We start from the raw sequence: 23,344 nt of genomic DNA on the forward strand, positions 1-23,344 counted from the left end.
TCAGTATCTCATTATTTTTTTAATCAAATAGTTAAATTTGAGAGTCTTTTCTTTAATGTGGTATTCATCTGAAACCGGTTTCACGAATATAAAATTATAGACACCATGCTTCCCCAAGATTTTGATTTATGTTTAGTAATATTTATAGAATTTATCATTGTAATAAAACTTGCATTGAGTATTCAACTTTGCGTTACATTTTGCTTTGATGATTAAAATCTATGAGACAAAGGTATTCTAGGTCTAAGGTAAGGATTTCAAATTATTAGTCAGTAAATTAGCCAAATATCAAAAGTATTCGCCAATTTTCGAAAGTCTTCGCAAAATTCAAAATGATTAATTTTTTTCTTATTGAAAATTATTTTACTGTGGTTTGTTGCAGGCTTATATTATTTGAACCCAATTCTAATTGGTTATGCGGCTCATCTACCATAAATTACTGTAATCGAATAAAAAATACTGATTTGTTTAGAAAAATTCCTTTTGACGTAATTTTGAGGATCGAGTTGAATGTATGTATATTTCTTTCCAGTGGAAAAAATCATTCCTCCAAAACACAATTTTATTCGCCAAATTTACGATTTTATCGCATTTGGCGAGGGGGCGAATGCTTAGCGCAGGCCCTGTTATATAGAAAATTGTATATGGAATACGACAGAATAGAAAAAAAATTAGCATTAGATAATTAGTTAGAGAATAAATAGATGAAAAAATACCAAGCGAGCTTCCTTACTGGCTGCAGAAGTGCAACTCAGAGTTAAAATTTGACGTGCTGAAAGGGCCATTTTTCTTTAGGAATTTAACATGAGAAATTCCAATTTTTTCAAATTTCAATTAGAATTCAATTCCAATTGTTGCAATTTTAAGTGCTTTTTCCGCAATTTTTTAAAATATTTTCTCTGATTTTGAAAAAAGAAAATTTATTTGTTGTCGTCGAAAAACTTACTCTTGAGAGCCTCATTTTGTAACCATTTCAATTTATTTGATTTAAAGTCAAAAGTGATGAAAATTGAATGATCAAGAGTAAGAGATTAAATCTTATAATATTTAAATCTTAACGGATTTGAATCTTAACAATTGTGTCGACCTTTCTTAAAAATATAAAAGGCTCAAGGGAGATAAAAGCCGTTTACGTTTTAAACTGTTATATGATATACGGTAATCGTGATGTATTGTTAACAAGTAAATTTTTCTTTTCATTTATTACTTCTTATAGAGATGTCCAGGGGCCTAGTTGGATAGCCTAGTTGGTAGGATGTTGAACTCTTGTTCATGAGATCGGGAGTTCGAATCCAGCCGGCCAAAGAATCCCCGTTTATTAAATGGTGACTGGTGCGCGTTAAATCTGTCGGGGCCACAAAGTTCTCCAAGTTCCCAAAACAAATCAATACCTCTAGAGTACTTATTCAGGAGTTCTCTTGCCTTCTGGATTGGGCTCAAAATTACAAGGCTACGAAGTTGAACATTGGTAGGCGTAAAATCAAAATTTGGGTTGACTGTTCAACGACGGTTATTAAAATATATATATTTTTCATATTTTTAATGGCAAGGCAAAAGGTACAAATAGAAAGATGAAATAAATAACGAATACAAATGTATGTAGGATAACAAAGAAAGAAGACCGAAGTCATTGCATTAAAAGTTCTCTTGCTTCCCAATATCTTGAGGACTCAGTGTGTCCATGAAGGGCCCCGCATGGAAGCAGGCGGTCCCTGCCCAATTTCTCTCCAGATTTACAAAGTGGACAAAAGGGCGTGGTGGAAAAGCCTATGCTGTATAAGTGAGCAGAAAGACAATCGTGGTCTGTATAAAAGCGGAAGGCCGCAACTGCATCACGTCTTGGTTTGTCGAGAATTAAAGAGCTTGCATTTCTCCAACTTTTCAAAGCTGTGCGAGTCTGAAGGTCTCGCAATGAGTTGGTTTTACAAAAATTTTCAAGGAACGTTATTAAAATATAGAGATGTCCAAGTTATAGGCTGAACTAAATCAGTGTACCACTATCATTCAATCAATTACGTTTGCACTATTCCTATTGGATGATTCGTACACATAGCCTAATAGAAACGTATTTCTATTGGTTGTATCTGTTTCTGATTGTGTTTCACTCTCATTACGTTTACCCAATTCCTATTGGATGAATCGTATTCCTATCCCAATAGAAACGCATGCCTATTGGTTGTATCTGTTACTGATTGTTCATTGATGGATTTTCGATGGACAGGTAAGCGAAGTGACGTCAGCTTAGACATCTCTATCGTGTCATCCATTACATGAGCTGAAATAATATTACTTCATATCTAGTTTCCCCTTCCTAGACAACATAATAGGCAGTATGGAAAGTTGAGGCTACCTATTCACTGCAGTTAGTAATGGACACATACCTTACTAGAACACATTCGAAGAACAAGAGGGGGGGGGGACGGTACATGTCCATGAAAGTCGATTCTGAGAAAAACGAATTTCAAGGAAAATTTACAGGAACAAGCATCCAACTGAAATCGTAAAAAATAAAACTATGCACAAATGCCGCAAGTATTAATTTACATGCCGGGATAGCCAGGTTGGTAGGGCATTGGGCTCATGTTCAAGAGGTCGTGAGTTCGATCTTCGCCGGTTGAAGACTCACTGTGATGTAAATGTTGACTGGTGCACATTAAATCTGTTAGGTCACAAAGTTTTCCGTGTTCCCATAAAAAATCCTACTTCTCGGAGTACTGAATTGGAGATTGATCGTTCCCTGGTTCAGGTCAAAATTACGATCTGTGGATGAATGGATGTAAGTCCATCACCCTATGAACGAGTTGAGACGTATGTGTGTGGCAGAAGTTGAAACAGTAAAATCATATTTACCACTTATAAATGATAAAACTATTTTAAATATATGAAAACAATTATGTTTTTTGTTTACGTTCGCATTTAATTTTATATCATAAAAATTAGCTTCAAAAAAGGAGAAGAGGTTTGTTTCCTTCAGATGTTTAATTTTTTCTGAAATAAATTAATTTTTCTTTCGTCTTTTCTAATTTAACTTTCTACTCTAAAAATAAATCCTTGAAAGCATCGTCTTTGTGCACTGTGACTGCAACATTAGATTGACGATCTTTTTGACAATCTCTGAAACAGATCGTCAAAAAGAGGTTACACAAATATACTTATTTGCTTCGTTAATATTTTACCCATTGGCAAAATGGGTGTTGTTTTGAGTTTGATGGCGTGTTCACCTCATTTGGACGTTATCACACTTTTCAACTGTGTTCAAGAGTAATAGTAAACAGTGCGCATGCGTCGTCATTGCATACGTTGCTATGGCCACCGCTGCTGTTTGAATAATTTTTTTAGAATTTATTTTTTCACTTTTAATTTTGTTATGCATCAAATTGGTGAGTTTATCTTTAAGATATGGGACCAGTGAGATCCCATAAAAATTTTGAGTTGTGAATAAAAGAGAATTTCATCATTTGAACAATATTTTTGTATTTTTGCCAATGGATGGGTAACTGTGATCGCCTTTCAGCGATCGCAATTATTTAAAAAAAAATAATATTTGTTAATTTAGATGATTTTATTTTTGTTTTGATTTCAGTTTCGTGTTTCCTTATTTGAACATTTCCGCAATTCTGTTGAAGTTTTCCCGATCGCTTGGAGAGGTTTTGATGGACCTTCCTAAAGGCTTTCTTCAACGTAAAGTCTTTAGAAAAAATTCCGTCCCTCCCAAAAGTGATCGTAAATAGAGGAAGTCACTACATAGAGGTGGTCCTTCCTGGAAGTACTAATAGAAACGCTGGTACGAATCGATAAACATCAAATTTCCAATTTAATACACAGTGTAACACACATGTTCTCATACTGAGTCAAAACGCATTACAATTTCATTTACCCTAATAGAAACAGTATTATGTAAAACCAGTATTAAAAAAATATCACCCACAACAATTTTGTTCTAACGATCGGATTTTAACTTACAAAGTTCCAAACTTAAGGATTCAAAGGACTATACTCTATTCTTATTATCTCGTATGCCTGTGAAGGCAGGGGGGTGCGATTGTTCTTGTTTTCCAGTGGCGCCATCTATGGCTAAGAATTCGACTTCTGACACACCCATACGTCACACCCGTTTATAGGGCATACCTATTCATACATCCATTCATTCGTCCATAGATCGAAATTTTGACCTGAATCAGAAAATGATCAATCTTCAATCCAGTACCCCCAGAGGTATTGATTTGCTATGGGAACATGGAGGACTTTGCGACTCGGCAGATTTAACATGCATCTGTCACCATTTTACTACACGGGGAGTATTCGACCGGCGGGGTTCGAACCCACGAACTATCGAACGTGGGCCCAGCACCCTACCGACCAGGCTATCCCAGCCTTTTTATTCTTATTAATTTGATTAATTAAGCTACTGAATCAGGGATAAAAATATACTTTCTCTGAATACGCATTCGCTTTTTCCCCCGAATTATTTAGGTTTTTGATTCTCAAAATATTGGGTAAAGCTGTAACCTGAAAAGTACAGTTCCAATAGTTAAATCAGTAAAACGGCTGGAAGTTCAGATCATTTGGTAAATTGCACTTTTTGCATATTTCGTCATAAATCGGGAACCTATCAAGCGAATCAAATTTTTTTTAATGACTGTAAAATTCGTTATTGTTAAAGATAGTTTCATGTTAAATCAATTTTTAACAATTATTCACAATTTGCTAATCATTTTATTTAGGAAGGGTCAAAAAAATGTTTGACTTGTAAAGTATACAAATTTTTATAACATTTGAAACTACATAACTTTAAAGGATAAAATATGAAAATTGAAGAAATATCGAGTGAATAGATTTTGATAAAAATTTAAAAGTACGGCTTTTCTGAAATTCGTCCTTGCTCGATGATATGAAAAAAGATGAAAATCGTCGAAAAAAGGCCTCCGGACTAATCACATGACCTTCACGTATCGAAACTTCGAATATTACCCACGTTTTTTTAAAATTCACGTAAAGTACAGTCGTCTTTCAAATTTTAAATAATATTTTTTAAACTTAACTAAGTGTATTGCGAAAAAATGAAAGAAAACACGGAACAACCTGAATATCTATAATAAGTTTGTATAGTTGAAATTCGTTTTCTAGGGACTGATTTAGTTCAAAATTTGTATTTTGTCATAGAAAATTACGTTCTTTAAAATTTGTATACCTTACAATTACTTAAAAAAATCTTAGCCTATTATTAAACAAAATTATTAAAGATAATAAACCATTAAAAATTATTTTTTTCACAGAATTATCTTTAAGTAAACAAATTACATAATTGTGGCCGACCGGCCTGTGTAGGGGTTAGGGAACTGCCCTTGCATCAGAAAGGTTCTCTGTTCGAATCCCGGGCTAGGTATGGATGTTCTTTCCTTCTCTCTACTATCTGTCCACACTGTGGGAGCAACGTTGGCCCACTTAATATGGTGCCCCTGAAAGATAGGCCAACAAAATTGCCTTGTAAATGACTGGATTGACGAAAATGCTATCACAGGTGGGCACTGGAAAATTTTTTTTAATAATTGTGTACAAAACTTTTCGATTCGCTTAGGAATGTCTTGCCCTATGGCGAAATACGTAAAAAATAAAATTAAGATTATGGGGTCCAAACTTTGAAGTGCTCTTCTGACCAAACTGTTGGATCGGTATTTTCCAGATTGCGGATAGCCCCCATGTTTTGCTGGTCAGAAATCTAAACTTTTCGAAAAAAGGTGTGTCGATTCAGAGAAACTACGTTTTCGTGCCAGATTTCATAACTTGAAATATCGTCTGCAATAATTAATTAGCATATTTGAAGTCATTCCCTGGAACCTTTAAGATTGAGTCCTAGTGGGTGAAGATCAGATTACTAAATCAAAAGTAATTAAAAAAGTGTTTTCCTTCTTCCAGATTGTTTGTATGCAAATTATGAATTTAAAACATTCAATTAAAGCTAATGTGTAAATGAAATATAAAATACTATAATAAGTACTGTAAGTATATGTGAGAGCCGTGGTGGCTCAAGGGATAGAGCACTCGCCTCTTTAATGAGGTGAACCGGGTTCAAATCCCATACATGGCTGGTCGATTCGAATTCCGCACCTGGCTCGCACCGACCACAGTACTGACGTAAAATATCCTCAGTGATAGACGGATCTTGGGTTAGAGTATCCACGCCATCAGGCTTACTGTGGGATGCTTTCATGGTTTTCCTCCCCAAGTATAGCAAACGCGGGTTAGATCCATCAAAAAGTCCTCCACGAAGGTAAAATTTATCCTAATGTTTGATCTCGGAGTTCCATTTTCTTCTAGAATGGGTCCAAAATTTCGAGGCTACTGAGTTAAACATTGGTAGTCGTAAACTCAAAATTGGGTCTGCTGTTCAACGATGGTTATGAAATAAAATGTAATTATATGTAACCTATAATAGTATGCAGAATAATAATAAGAAAAAAAACACAAACTTATTATCTACTGAAAATAAAACTTGAAAATGTAATGTTTGAATTAAATATTTATTTCATTTTTAAAAAAAGTTCTTTTTCGTGTAGGAAAATATCGTATTAACAACGCAAAAAGCCCAAACGTGCAAGTGCATTACGTTATTTGTAGGTTGTTTTTGTGATAATTTTATAACCAATTTTAAAAATCAGGCATATTATTCTCTTGCTTTTTCAAGCTATCAATAAAATATTTTTCCCGCAAATGAGATATGACAAAATCTGAATAAAAATAAAAATTGAGAAAACAAAGGAAAAAAACGAGAAAGAATTGTTTACATTCTTGATTTCTCCTCTCAGACCACGTGAGTTTGTTTTCCCAGCATTACCACTACACCTGTTGCGCTTCGAAAAATGGTCGCCAAAATTATTACCTCACATTCTTCGATCAAGAACAGGTAGAACATGGCAACCCCACTCGAAAAGCAAACTTCTACCGAGAGGCCGCGGAATTCTAAAATCTAGCAGACGATAATCACACGTGCTGTAGTAAACAAACCTTCTCTTCTTGGATAAATCGTTTGGTTTTCAAGGTGTCACGCGAATGACATAGTTTGGAATATAAGTGGCATTTTGATTAGATTTGTGTTTTTATTTGTGTTTTAATATTTTTGGAGTGATTTTTTATTTTCAAATTTACTATGATCTCTGGGGATTACTGAAGCAATACACCATCGTTTGCACTATTTGGATTAACAAAAAGAAGATATTTTATTCTGAAAGGAAAACGATTGTGATTTGTGGTGTCATGTTGCCAAGAAATCGCAAGCCGGCTTTCGTTTCTGTTGTATTTTTGATCTTGGGATGTTCCGCGGTTGCGGAAGCCCAAGAGGATGGATGCTACACCTCAGGAAGTGTTGCCGGTATTGTAATAGCTACAATTATCGTAACAATCGTCATGGGTGGACTTGCAGGGGCCTTTGTTTGGTATATTTGGAAACAGCGAAAAGGTAATTTTTTTTATAATTTTAATAAATTTAATAAATCTACTAATAATAATACCATCAATAAGACATGCAATTTGTCTTCACAAATTAAGAGAATTTTAATAAAATTTTATTGGTTCTCTTTCCAGGGTTAGAGAATAAATAAATAGATAAATAAAAAAAATTTTGAGAATTTTAATTTTTTTTTACGTTAACCAATCATAGCTTTAATAATGCTCAATACTATAATATGATAATAATATGAATTCAATACTATAATATAAAACTTTAATATGATTAAAGCCACTGATATTTTCTAACTTAAAATGGTTAAGTAATTTTTACAAAATCATAAGTAAGTGAAATATGATTATTTTTATTCAAGCTCGACAACTTTATGAATTTGTAAAGACGAAGACCGAATTTGTCAGTTAGAAATCAAATAAAGAAAAAGTAGTTAGATCGGAAAACATTTCAATTCCCTGTCTATAAACACAAACTATATATTTAATATGTTTTAAAAATACTTGCATCTAAATAGTAATTGAAATATGTTTATTAAACAACAAATTAATCTACGTACGGCTAATAATTAAATTACATATAGTAATAATTTATTAATTTCACCTCACTTTTTCCCCACTTAGACTTTTATTTATTTAGTCTATTTTGACAATTAAACTATAATTTACGTACATTAACCCTTCTTATTATTTTATTAAAAAAAAAACCCTTAAATATCATTGAAATAAGACTTTAAAAATATCCCTATCATAAAAATATATTTATTAACAATTCTGCTTAAAATATTTTTGATTTAATGTTTAATTTTTTTGAAAAAACAGTTAAGTGATCTAGCTCAATAATTTTTTTTTCAAAAAATCTTGAAATTTAAATCACGATATAAATCATGATTAAAATCAAGTAATTTAAATCTTGCCATAACTGCAAATCATAATTTATATTTCATTTTTTCTAAAAAAAAAAGCAATTAAGTGATGTAACTCAATAATTTTCTTTAAAAAATCAAATAATTTAAATCTCGATATAAATCATGATTAAAATAAAGTAATTTAAATCATGTCATAATGCAAATCATAAAATCATAATTTATGTTTCATTTTTTAAAAAAAGAACGATTATGTGATCTAACTCAATATTTTTTTTATAAAAATCAAATAATTTAAATCTTGATATAAATCATAATTAAAATCAAGTGATTTAAATCATGCCAACGTTACTTCCTTCTGCACATGAATGTCAAGTGAGTGTGTATGTAGGGGGGTGTAGGGCTTTGGTACGTTTGAAAACAACGGTAAGGTGATTATCTAGTTTTTACAAATCTATTTTAAAGGTTTAAGAAAACCGATTTTTCAGAAATTTTGATTGTTTTAATTGAGTCTGGAGCATGCTCATAAAAAGCACCGAATTCTTCTAATTAGAAAAAAAAATCTTACGTTAGCATACTAGGGAGTACAGGGTAAAATTAGGAAACTTTACTATCAGTGTCCAGTTGCAGCATTTTGAAGAGTGGCCCCTTTTTCAAAAATTTAAAATTAAAAAATTGAAAATAGTTTTGATAATATTACTGTAAGGCATACTCTTTTCTCAAAATGTTAAGCACGTTTCAAAATATTTACCATATTACGGTTGTACTACTATATTGCGTAACGATCTTATTACGTATTATGTAACATTATCATATTACGTAACATTATCATATTATCATATTACGTAACGAGGTTCCTTTCTGTAATGAAGAAAAATTTTAAGAGCAAGCGTGAAATAAAGTAACTTTTAGATGATTATAAAATATTCAGAGTAAAATTCTATATTTATAAAAAATAAATAAATAAATAAATTGCACAAGGAGGGCATTTTCGAAGGAAAAAGTGGCGACTGGCAGACAATTTTTTAATCGCCATTTGTTATAATTTGTCGCCAGGGGGAGGCCATTAATTTTGTCCTGTACTAGGAAGGAATTTGCATTTTATTTGTTTTTGCTGACAAGGGGTCGAAAGTAGTCCATTTACCTAACATTTGACAAAACCAAAATAAATTTTAACATTTTGAAAATATTTCAAATTTTTTTGAAATAAATAAATTTTTACTCGGCATTTAAAACTTCCGTTACTAAAAAATATTTTAAAATAGTTTTTCGATGCATTTCTATTTATTGCGGGTTGGAAAAAAAGTATTAATTTTTTCTTATTCAGTATTAAATATATATTTGTGCACTGAGAAAATGGGTTAAGCTTCATTCAAATACAATGTCTTCTCGTTTTGAAATTTTTTTTTTCTGTTGAAGTCTCTTGTTTTTTTGCTTTAAGTGATATCCGAATTTTAATATCGCGAAAAAGCATCTACATTTCTTAATCGATCACGATATTTTCCGAATTTCGATAACTAGGATACAGTGTCTTTTCCTTATGAAGATTTTTTTCTGTTGAGGTCTCTTGATTTTTGCTCTAGGCGATATCCGAATTTTAATACTGCGATGCATTGTGAAGAAACATCTACATTCTTAAGCAGTACTAAGTAGTTACAAAGTTATTAGAGTCTACCGGCCACTGGCTACTAACTGAAAATTTAAATTTTCAGATCTACGAGTTTGATGTTTCAAATTTAATATTCAAACTAAGATTTAAAGAAACTCAAACGATAAGTTTGGAAGAACGCCTCGACAAAACATACCAGTGGCAATACGCCCATTCGTTTCATGTTCCATTTATTCTACCTTACTTTCTTCAAGTGTATCTCAATCGAGTTATCAAAAAGATTTTTTTTTCGAAAGAAAAAGAAATAGAATCTGGCATCTTTATAATCAGATGAATGCTTCGACAATAGAACTGAATCATCTGAATCACGTAGAGCAATAAGAAATGGTAAGTAAGCAAAAGAAAGTAAAGATAAATGCCAGCCATTTCTGGGCACTCAACTGTGTCCAAAAGAAGCAGCAACCACTGTTCCTTTTCCATATTCAATCTAAAGAGACGGAAAAAAAAAACCCGGCAGTTCAAACCGAACATCAATCCTCCATGGTCGCTTAGTTACAACAATCCTTATTACTCTTGTATAAGTGGTAAAGATTGCGGATGCCAACACTAAAGTTATTATGGGTGTGTTTTGATTTGTATTTGGTGTAGGGCCCTGCTGATAGCTAGGATATTGATGATAATTGCATACTTCTTTTTGCAATTTTGATGGATTTTATTACCTTTATAAAGAATTTTTTAATAAATTTTTTTATTATTGTTCGAATTTTTTTCCTCTTTAGTCATTTTTTTAAAAATTTATTTTGATTGATATTTTTACTTTAAGAGCATATTGCTTGTGAATTTTCTTTCACTTTTTTTAATAAATAAAATAAAAATAGTGAAATTAAAGCCAATAAAAAGTGTTGATGTTTATAGTTTTACATGATATGATTACAATAAAAGTCTTGCATGATATAGGAATTTTCTTTTGAATGAAAGATTCTTTCGATTTTAAGAATATATAAGTATATAAGAATAAATGAGAAGATATAAGAATATGTATCAAAATATATCAGTATAATACTATTGCATTGATATATTCTTCCTTTGCTACATTAATTCAATATTAGAAAGCACTCTAATTTGCGGATATGATCGTATGAGCTGTAGACGAGATTATATCCTTTCCTTATTTTCTTTGTATTTTTATCTTATATAATTTATTCTTTATATTTGCAGTTATGAGTCATAACAAAATCAGTCATGATTTTAATCTTCCTGAGCAAGTTCGATATAAAAGTTTTTTAACCCCTCTCGTTTCCAGAAATTTAAAACCCTAATTAAAGAACAAATAAACAATATTCTCACCAATACTATACACATTTGGAANTATATATATATATATATATATATATATATCAGATATTTAGTTGCATTTTATTTTATTCATAAGTTATGTATTAATTTTAATTACTACTTTAGATTTTGTTAAATTTATAAATGCAGGTTGTGACTTTTATTTATTTATTTATTTTTTTGAAAAAGGGTTATAAGAAATATGATGTTAAAAACTTTATTTTGGAATTCATTTCAAAGACAATTAATGGTTTTTAGAGGTTTTTTCTTTTTTGCATTTTTTAAGGACATTTTTCAAAAATTGTTAGGTCATCGACATCATGAAGATAATGAAGCTCTGGAATATTGTAGATGTTGATATATAAAAAATGGGCTTGGTTCAACTTTTTTTACTACTTATCTTCTTAAACTTTTTTTGGGAATATTTTTTATGTTTTATTTTGTTTTTTAAATTTTAAAGAAAAAGTTCGTTTGTAAATTTGGCTTAGTTCTTGAATTATTCTAAGTAGAGCTGTGGAGTCGGGAGTGAAATGTTAGACTCCGATTCTAGACTTTTCTGATCGCTCAAATCCGATTCCAGACTTTTCTAGCAACTCGACTCCGATTCCAGACTTTTTTGACAACTCGACTCCGATTCCAAACTTTTCTGATAGCTCAATTCCGACTTATACTTGTTCAAAATTTTCACAATCGAAGAATTAAATTTTTAAAAGCATATTTGTAATTGTCATTTGTAATAACTAAATGTTGATGATAATGAAGCAGTAGAATATTGTAGATGTTGATAGATAAAAAAAATAGGGTTTTCACTTTTTTTTTTATTTCAAATGTTTTAAAACTTCCTTTGGGAGCATTTTTTATGTTTTATTTTGTTTTTCGAACATTTAAAACAGTTCGTTTGTGATTTGGCTTGGTTGTTGAGTTATTTTGAGTAGAGCTGTGGAGAGTCAGGAGTGGAAATATGTTCGACCTCCGATTTCAGACTTTTCTGACAGTTCGGCTACGACTCCAATTCCAGACTTTTCTGGCAGCTCTACTCCGATTCCAGACTTTTCTGGTAGCTCTACTCCGATTCCAGACTTTTCTGACAGCTCTACTCCAATTCCAGACTTTTCTGACAGCTCTACTCCAATTCCAGACTTTTCCGGCAGCTCTATTCCGATTCCAGACTTTTTTGATAGCTCGACTCTGACTTATACTTGTTCCAATTTTTCACTATCGAAGAATTAAATTTTTAAAAATACATTTGTCCAAAGTATTGAAAGCTTGTAAGAAAAAGAAATTGGAAATGAGCTGGTTATTATTTTCTGTGCAAACGCGTTTATATCTAAACAACTTTGCAACAATATTGTTAGGTGAATATTCGTGAACTACTTAATTAACGTTTCATCTTAGATAAACAAATTTGGCTTCGGTACTTATGAATCAAAAGAATACTTATTAAAAATTTCCTTATTAATATAATAATTAAATCTAATCAATAAATTTAACCAATAAATGAATCATAAAGTTGGAAAACTTCCACTTTTTTCTTCACAATAAATCGTTTTTTTGGAAATATAAATAAAAAATAAATCTGTTAGTAAGTAACTGCATATTAAAAGCTAAGACTAGATATTCAAGTTGAGCGTTTCTTCTTTGTGACTTTGTATTCAAACCAAAAATTTTTTAAAAAATTAATCGATATAAATATCGTTTGTATGAAGTTTGAACATGACTCTCGTTAGCGAGGGGGGGGGGGATTTGGGTATGCCTCCCCGTCAATAATTAAAAATCTCTTAAATTCCCTATCAATATTTTAAACAAATGAAAAAAATTTCACTAATCATCATCGAATTTAAATTCAAGAAATAGATAATATAAAAGATAAAAAGATAAAAATAAATTTTTTTTTCGCAGATATAAATTTTTTTCTTTTCTTACGTGTGAAATTGAGAGAACTATGATGATTGCGCAATTTAATTTCATCCGCCACAAAATTTGAACCACTGCGATGCTCTTGAAATTGATAGACTTTATTTTTCTCTTTCTGAATTTTTTTGTTAACAAATCACAATGATAATCGTTTAGAAATGAATGCAAATCTAAATCAAGAACCAATGTAATATTCCGATTTTTGTATGCATACTTGTAGTGATGCTTTATTTATGTGTTTCGATTCAATTATATAAAAATTCGAGTTTTTTAGCATTGATTATCGAAGAAAGTGTCTTGCAATTTTTTTCTTCTCAATAAATCGTTTTCTTGGTAATCGTCCCAATACATTTAATAAGAAACATACTTGGGAAACAAGGACGCGGCATCGATGTTTTCTCTTTTTGAAACCAGCACGTTCTTCGTGACCATGAGAAGAACTCAATCTATCTATAAAAAATTATAAAAAAAAGAACAAATCTGGCAACGTAAAAAATGGCACTACTGAGCTCTACGCACTACTTTTAAAATATCGTCTGCTCTATAACCCATCAGAAATAAGCCCGAGCCTCTAGAAATTCTTGTGACATAGGCATCGGCTGCGAGTTGTTTTTCAAATCTATTTCTTTCCTTTTTTAATCGAACATTTTGAGAGATTTGCTCGAGGCTTGACAACGTCGAGATAAAACTAGGAAGGCCTTGGATTAGAACGACCCTAGATCGGAATGCGACACAAATTATCGCATCTGTAACCCCGAGGGCTTATTTTTGCTTCTCAACCAAATCAGGTGTTTTGTTTTAAATTTATTTTTGATTTTGTTTTTATTACATAATTTGCCGTAAGGTACCCTGATGCAAGTTTTTAGCATTAGCATATCAGCTGATATTGCTGGCCAGTTTTAAGCTCTTGAAATAGTCTGATGTTATTTAAACAATACTTTTCAATATTATTACTCTTTTAATGCGATTAAATTTATTGTTTAAAAATAATTCAACAAATCTTAACCGAAACGGATGGTATGTGATTTTTTAAAACTATAATAGAACTTATTAAAGAAAAGCGAAATGCAAATCAGTTCTCAATTTTCCGAGCCAATGAACATTGGGTTCTAGACTATTGTTTTAATTACTAATCTGTTGTTCTACATTTAAAAAATTGAATGTCATAAGTCACAATTGTGGTTTGAGTTTTTAAGTTATTTTTTTAACAAAAAACTGTTTTTTATTTTGCTAATGTTCTAAAAATATAGATGGCCATTATTGAAACACATAATTTATTAGCTTTGGCATTAGGTTACCTTTAATTACGGTGGTTACTTTTAACATAGCATTTCTTTTTGATTTTCACTTATAAATGCTCCAAAAATAAAGATGGCTATTATTGGAATATATAATTTATTAGCTTCGGCATTTGCTTACTTTTAATTACGATGATTACTTTTAACAAAGCATTTCTTTTTGATTTTCACTCATAAATGTTCTAAAAATAAAGAAGGCTATATTACTGTAATTTTTGATTTCTTAGCTTTGACGTAATAAATTGGGAGTAATTTGAAAAATGGTGGTCCCAATAGTTTGGTCAGGAAAGCAGTTCGAAGTTTTTTAATTTCACTTTTCGTGTACTTCAATTTAATTTGAAAACTTTTTAAGCGAATCGAATTTTTTTCTCTCGAAACAATTATGAAGTTTATTTATACCAAGATAATTATGTGAAAAAAATTTTTTAATGACTATTTATCATTTTTTTTTTCAACATTTTCTTTGATAATAATCAAAAAAATTTTCTATTGTAAGGAAAAAAAACTTTTTTTTTTTTACAGAATTTTAAAGAATGTAATTTTAAATGACAAAATACAAAATGTGAACAAAATTGGTCGAATAATTTCTAAGTTATTAAATTTCAAAATGTCCTATATTTAAAAATAATTTCCATTTTAAAGAGCAAGTCATATTTTTTTTCTCATTTTTTTAAAATTATTTTTAAATTTTTTTTCTCATTCTCACCGTTTAGCTTTGCGTCGTGTCTAAGTCACTATAACTGCGGCTTTTTTTTCTTGGCAAAAGTCCTTTTGAAGCTTTTAAGAGAATGCTGGACATTCAAAACAAAAAAGTAATTCCTATTCGATGATTTTCAAATTTTAACAGAATATTGGTAGCTTCAATAGAAGTCTGTGTACAATGTTGTAGAAAAATTTTCATAATTAGTCTTAAAGTTAAAGCTAAAACTACGGTTTCTAATTGTTGATAATTAAAAAATTCCTTGCGAATGAATTTTAATGTTTTAAATTAAATTTCTAATCAAATACTTTGTTTATGGGCATATAAATCAAATTAACTCTTAATGGTAACCGTATAAAGATAGAATGTATCCAGGCATTAAATATTAACACGCTTATATTATGTCTTCTATTATTGATGCTACCATTATGTCGAAAAACAAGCTTCCATTATGTTAGTTCAATTATTGCAAAAAATTAAATTAAGGTATTTTATTTTATATTATAACCGTCGTTGAAAAGCCGACCCAATTTTTGGGTTTACGACTACTAATGTTCAACTCCGTGGCCTTGTCATTTTGAACCCAATCCAGAGGACAAGAAAACTCCTGGATCAAGTATTGGGAGAAATTTGCCTTCGTGGAGGACTTTTTGATGGAACTAACCCGCATTTGCCTTACATGGAGAGGAAGACGACGAGAACTTCCCACGGTTAGCCTGACGGCAAGGGGACTCTAACCCATGATCCGTCTACCACTGAGGATATTTCACGTCAGCACTGTAGTCGGAGTGAGCCGGGTGCGGAATTCGTGTCGACCAGCCATTGCCGGCATCGAACCTCGGTTTATCTCATTGGAAGTCGAACGCTCTATCCCCTGAGCCATCGCTGCTCAAATTAAGGTATTAAGTTAACCAAATGCCTTTAGAATTACACGAGGTAGCTCGAAGTGTGTCTAAAAAAAGTTTTATAGCAATAAAATAAAAAGTGGTGCGCAAGGAACTTTTTGAAGTTGTGAGAACATTGAACAACTCCATTATGAGAAAAAGCAAATTTGTCAACGAGAACTACATATTGATGTATAAATGTTTACAAATTCATAATTTGGTAACTCGGTAAGAAAAACTCTGATTTAAACACAATTTATTGCATATTATTACTCTGTAAAATATGAATTGTTTTAATATCTCAAAAACCCAATAATGGATTTATTTTCATTCAAAACATCGTGGGCCCCTTAAAAAATTTCTCTAACTAAAGAAAGCATGCTATTTCTGAGAACAGCTTAAAAAAAATAATAACTGTTAAAAACATAATCTTTCAAAAAAAAAAATCCGCCATTAATGAAAGGGAAATCACATAGACCGTCCCTGCCGTAGAACAAAGCGGTGAAAAGAATTTCTGCTTGTGTATATAATATGTTTGAACTATTTATATTTTTTGCAAGTCAAATAACATGTTAATCCGGAGAACAGTTTAAAAAAAATAGAGATTTGGAGTCGATAGTAAAACTATACGGCTTCGCCTCCGGGTATTTCCGAGAGCTCGATTCTGACTCAGAATATGTGACTATTTTCCGAAAATCCTCCATTNAAAATTCGCTAATTGACAATAAATTTCCCCACGGAGAAAAAAAATCTTGCAAAATTACCATACTGTGTGGTAATGACATTTACAGTGAAAAAAAACCATAATTCTGTTTAATAAAACCAAACTATACTGTATTTAAACCCTTCATTCGGTAGTTTTTTTCTATTCATATAGAATGAACGGCTTAGTGGAAATTCTGTTTTTCAAAATTTTAGTTCTTTATTACTGAACATTTAATAAAAAATATAAAACCGAAAAATGTAGTCGAATAACGGTTTTACGGAATAAGACATCATGAAAAAATATCGAATTTTATCATATTTACCAAATATTTATCACATATTATAAGACCCTATTTTATGGTTTATTTTACCAAAGTGCTTCAGTTAAAATTGCTGAGCATTTTAGTTTTCCCATAGAGCCTGGTAGTAATAACCATACTTTTTTTTCAGAGCAATAGTTAAATGGCGATAATGTAGAGCCAAGGTGCCTCAGAGCCAAGAGAGCTCGCCTACGAATGAGGTGGACCTTGAATGAATTGCGCACTCGGCTCGCACCGACCACAGTGCTGACGTAAAGTATCCTCAGTGGTAGATGGATCATGGGCTAGAGTCCCCTTGCCGCGAGACTAACCTATGGAGGTTTTCGTAGTTTTCCTCACCATGTAACGCCAATGCTGCTTAGTTCCCCCCCACGAAGATAAATTTCTCCAAATACTTGATCCAGGAGTTCCCTCGTCTTCTGAATTAGGTTTAAAATTACAAGGCTACGGAGTTGAACATTAGTAGTCCTAAACCCAAAAAATTGGATCGGCTGTTCAATAACGATTAGGATATAAAAAATAAAATGACCTAAATAATAATAATTATTATTATTTAATTTATGTACTCTTTTAATAATTCAATCAATAGACAGGAAGACGTTCAAATGAAATACATCAAAAAATTTGTGATGAGATAAATTCCGCGGAATTCTCAGGCTCCATAGAAAGGTCACTGGGTTTTAATTTTTTAAATTAGTAATAATTTTTGAAACCTGTAATCATATTTATATCAAAACAATAAATAAAACTTTTTTTTTGATAGTCTCGTTTTTCATCTTGTTGAAATTATTAAAATAAAATTCCAGCAAAAAGAAATGGCAAAATTTAAAAATAAATAAATCAGTAATTTTCGTGGAACCTTTCAAAATTAAATGACCAAATTCAAGAATAACGAATTATGTTTTTCTGATAACTATTCTGCTCGAAAACCATAATTCAGCTTATTTTATTCATTTTCAGCTAATATAGGCACCAAAAATAAATTCAGAACTAGATACCTACGTATTCAACTGTTAGATATAAAACTCATTATTTTAAGAGTTTTACAAATAAAACGATTATTAAAAAAAATCGTTCTTCGCATTAAATATTATCAAAATAATTAGTAGTCTTTCTTTGGTCAACATGTTCACAGCTGCTAATAAATTTTATTCATATGTTTGGAGTTCCTCCAAAAGATGCTCGATCATTTAGGGTTCCTTCGCCGTAAAAAATTTGGATCCGCCGATTTAGAATAGTGTCTCAATACTCCTTTAAGATATATTTTCGTTCACAGATTAACCGTAATTATTTCTCTAATTAATTTTCATAAGCTCAAAAAATTCATTTCTTTAGGAAATAACTTTTAAACAACCGAGCACATTTTCTCAACTCCAAATCCACAGCCGTTGTGAAAATGTAACTGTTCATTTAAAAACGACCACGTTTTAATGAAAATGAATAATAAACATTACGCTAATACCACCTTCTGTCTTAAGAAATCACGTGGGACCTCAAATAGTATGTAAAAAATAAAATAAAAAATTCCAACAACGCCAAGGCGTACGTTTTGAAAACACTAATTAGTATGGGCAAAATAGCTTGTAAATAATGTCAAGGCAACAAGAAAGTTTCTCTTCCTTTTTTTTTTCTGAACCTTCGAAGTTTTTTTTTCATGGAAGAGTGCTCAACATTACCGTTACGGGTTATTGAATAATCGAATTCCATATTATCTAATGTAGTATAGAATAGAAAGGAATATTTGGAACGCTGGTTATTTCCTATTATTTATAACATTTTTGTGTATCAGATTTTTCTGTGAAAATTATTCCAGTGAACTTATTCATTTCGCAAGTAAATTCAGCTTCTTTATTTATTTACCTAATTTTTTTATTTATTATGCAATAAAATGAGAAAAAGGCGTTGCTTTTGATCATTTTTATTAAGTTGAAAAAATGTCGCCAAATTGGCGATTTAAAAAAAAAATTACTTCTGAAATATTCAAGTTATTTGTTCGTTCTAAAGCCTAGATAATTCATCAGGGCATGATGGCATTTATGGTTTAAAATTATAGCTTGGCTTCAAGCGTAAGGCACTTTAACTGTGGCCTTTATAACTTATTTGGTGAAAGAGTTTCGAAAACCACTATTTTTTTTCCAAATTTTATAATGATAAAAATTGGCTGTTTTTTCAACTTATTTCAGGTTACAAATAAAAGATAAATCGCATTTTCGTGAGGAAAGACATCGCCATGCAAACATGAAGTGTAGGAATATTTCTCATATTTTTCTTGTTTTTCGGTTTTGGTCGCCAAAAAGTTTTTTATCACGGCACCTATTATCATTTTCAAAATTGTTTATAATTTTTGTGAAAATAGCAGCGAGAAATATTCCAGTCTGGCTATAGTACCTTTAGAACTGAAATCTCATGCTCTGGTTTTCTGTGTGTACGGTCTAGTCCTATATTTTAAAAAATAACTTTCGGGGAAGAAAAAAAACGTGATATTTCCATCGAACTGGTATTTTTCCGTTTCACCTAACATTTTCGTAAGAAAATTTCCGTTTCCAAAAAAAAAGTTATGCGTGTAGAATATGATAACTATGCCTTACGCAACTTTACCATTAGGCAGAAAGTGACACACTTCCTTGTAATATTACGGACTCATGCTGTTATGCGAAGGTGTCAATTTCCGTGTAAATAAAAAAGGCAAAAATATGCCGCCTTTCAAGTGGGAGAATGTTTTCACTTACTTCGCACTTGACATCTTTTTAATGAAGCTTGAAAAAAAAAACACATTCGATGAATTAGAAAATAAATTCTAATTTATAAGAAACAATAGCAGATATACCTTGAAATATTTTTTAACAAATACCGATATTGCTAATAAATTGCAATAAAAAATATTTCAAACCTATTCTTCCGATGCACTGTGAATGACTTACCATAAATATCGAGTATATCGTAAATTATCAACAGCGATTATATTAAAGTAATCATCGAAAACAAAAATAGTCAATATCATGACTATTACCGTCAACGATTTTCAGCCACTGCGATGATAAGGTCACTTTCAACCATGATAAATATAAAATATTTCAACATCGCGATAACTAACGACAACGATACATTTGTGATTGTCGAGTCTAATTCCTTTAACATAACCAGTTACATTTTTTAATTTTTTTAAAAAAATTCTGATTAATAAAATATTTTTTTCGACAATTGGCTGATGATAATAATCTTCAATATAAAAATAATACAAGTTTGTTAATTTAAAAAACAATATCCTCATATATCGTTAAATTTAAATATGTGTTGTTGACTCATAGCTAGGTTAAAATTCCATTAGTGTCCTGCACGACTCGTTATATTTGTTTGATATACGAGTATATCGACCACATTATCTTGGCTGCATTATTAGAAAGCACTATTCTTGCGTATATCATAGTGTGAGCTGATGACGAAATTATATCTTTTCGTTGTCAATTTTTCAAATTTTTAATTGCATTATTTTTTATTATAAATGACTTGTAATTCGTTAAACCTATTAGAATTGTGCTATAGTATAATTCGTGATATAAATCAAAAATCGTCAAATAAATTCGCAATATATAAATTCGTGAAAAAAAGCGCTTTCGACAAAATACTAAAATAGAGATCTATCGACAAAGACTACTCACTTCTGCCTAGCTTATGCTCTCTCTGGTTATTTCAGTTTCCGTTTTTAAAAGCGCTATATGTTGAGCCACCTCAGCTAGATTTGGCATGTGACATTTTTAGCGGCAATCATTGGTCGATTCGCCGTGTAAGAGAAATAGTAACGTAAACAAAACAAAGCAAACGTTGCCACCGGCGGAAAAGAAATACAACCAAAATTTGGGAGCCACGTAAGAGAATTATATATATTAGATTAATGAAATTATTATTTCCTTTTTTTTATAAATACTTAAATATTTTTTTTTAATTTGTTTCTTTTCTTGTTTTCTTTACTTTTTTCACGTGTTGTACTTAAACACTGCCATCAATTTAATCTATTTCAATCTTGAAATGTAATTCTATAAATGCTTCATAACTGTTTACAATGGTACATTTTTGTCATCATCCGCAATCCTGGGAAAGCATTTTTCCGTAAAATAATTTGTCCTCTTAAAAGCTGAGGTTAGATGCCGCCAGGTTAAAACCACCATTATAATTTAATGACGCCAACAAGGATTTTGTTACCGCCAACCTTTGTAATTTCTGATTACTTACAGTCCAAAAAGAGGCAATGCGTGTTTGTGAAATTACTTAGTTCAACCGTTCGTTAGAGACCATTATTTCCTAGATTGTTTAGTAGCCGAAGTTCGTGAAGTTTATGATAAGTATCATCATCACTGCTGAGTTCTACTCGTCTTGGTGGTCCTAAAAGCATTTTACCTTAAAAATCTCCCATTATTATTTACTTTTCTTAAAAATTAATGATACTTTTGCACCTGATAAAAATCTGTGGAATTCGTTCCGTGTCTAATTCATTGAGAGTTGATTTCAGGAAGATACAGTTTTAATGATTTTCTTTTGCTCTTTTTTTTCAAATACTTGTATTAATTTGAGTTGTCTTTTTTATAGCTCTATATAGATTATAAACACTGTTTAATGAGGTATTTTAAGATAGGTTTCGAAATTTCAAAACTCAAAGAATTTGCTGTTGTTTTTTTCATTTTTGATATAGTTCAAGTTTTTATTACTGATATAGCTGAAGTTCGAAGAAATTTTTTAACTCTAAGTACCAAATGTTAAAGTTGAGGAAAAATTTAAAATTTTATAAATGATTCATAAAAGATTCTCATAGCGTCAGATTCTGTCCCGCAATATTTTATACCGGTATCTCCGATATTTGGAACACCTTTGTTTTTTATTTCTGATATTAAGTATGTTTTTTGTTTTGACAGAATGATAAAAAAAATTTTTTCTCCCCAATTTATTAATGTTTTGTTTAAACGAATATTGTCTCCACGGAAAATTCTGTTACGTGATTTCTTTGTATGTGTGAAACTCTATCTCGTTGTATATCGTCTGCCAGATCATCCATCTCAGATTCGTAGCAAACGATTTCTTTTCTGGGGGGGGGGCGAGGGGGGATTAAATGCAAAATTAACTGACTCAAATTCGCATTCGACCCAACTAAAGGTCAATTTAAAAATCCTCTGAGAATTTTAGTTTTTTCATGTTTTATATTTAAATAGTATTATTTATTTTATAATTCACTTTACCCGTTATGTTATTACTGATAATAAAAAAAAATTGGTATGAAACTCCCGAGCTTTTGCTTTCTAATCATTTAAAATCGTCGAGCATTTTTGCATAAAAATAATGTATCAATGAATAAACAGTAAACGAGGAAAAAAAATTTATATTTTTGATTGAAAAATATTTTGTATAGTCAATAAATTAAAAATCAATGTGATTTGAAGAGTTAAAGTTGAATAGAGAAAAAAAAATGCGCTTCTAGTTAAGGCTTAGTTAAGGCGATGCCTTTTCAAAATCGAATTTGTAAAGACACAAAAGTCAAATTTATACAGCTGCTTGCATGCATCAATTCAATCAAATGCGATGCAAGTACTAACCGATTATTCTGCCACAGATCACGAAACTCTCTCCAAAATAATGACAGTAAAATATTTTCTTTTGTCGGCCAGCTAGCTACTTGAAAAAAAAAAAATGATCAGGAACGGAGTCCGACCGAAAAAAATATATCGATTTACCAATTAATGGGCTGACTTAGGTTTTTCACAGTGAAAAGCGAAAAGAAATTCGTCCGTAGGCAAAATATTTTTTAGTCAGCTTCCCAGCTATTTTTTTTTTTTTTTTTGAAAAAAAATAAATAAATCAGAAACAAAAGCCAACGGCTACGGAACCCTAAATAATCAACCTTCTTATGGCGGAACCCTGATTTTATAAAGAAAATTTATTAAGGTAATTATGAACGTTATTACCCATAAAGACTATTTCTAAATATTTAATTAGATGAATGAANTAGTTTTTTTTTTTTTTGAAAAATAAATAAATCAGAAACAAAAGCCAACGGCTACGGAACCCGAAATAATCAACCTTCTTATGGCGGAACCCTGATTTTATAAAGAAAATTTATTAAGGTAATTATGAACGTTATTACCCATAAAGACTATTTCTAAATATTTAATTAGATGAATGAAGATTTTTAATTGNATGTATTAAAATGCAAAATACGCCCCAAAATTTAAAGAAAAATGCCCTATAAATCTAAAAAATGCTCTAAAAGGC

At 30.9% G+C, this 23,344-nt stretch overlaps 1 protein-coding gene across 1 annotated transcript in view; it reads left to right on the plus strand.

The window, feature by feature from the left end:
- Nucleotides 1-6,906: 6,906 nt before the first annotated feature.
- The window catches only part of LOC107442137 (uncharacterized), a 133,679-nt gene continuing 117,241 nt past the window's right edge, over nt 6,907-23,344 (plus strand). The window contains exon 1 of the mRNA XM_043047815.2: nt 6,907-7,456. Coding sequence (XP_042903749.1) covers nt 7,255-7,456 — 202 coding nt within the window. The 5' untranslated portion in view covers nt 6,907-7,254. The remainder of the gene's footprint in view (nt 7,457-23,344) is intronic.

The sequence above is a fragment of the Parasteatoda tepidariorum genome, chromosome 10 (genome assembly GCF_043381705.1).
Source record: "Parasteatoda tepidariorum isolate YZ-2023 chromosome 10, CAS_Ptep_4.0, whole genome shotgun sequence".
In the NCBI taxonomy this organism is placed as follows: domain Eukaryota; kingdom Metazoa; phylum Arthropoda; class Arachnida; order Araneae; family Theridiidae; genus Parasteatoda; species Parasteatoda tepidariorum.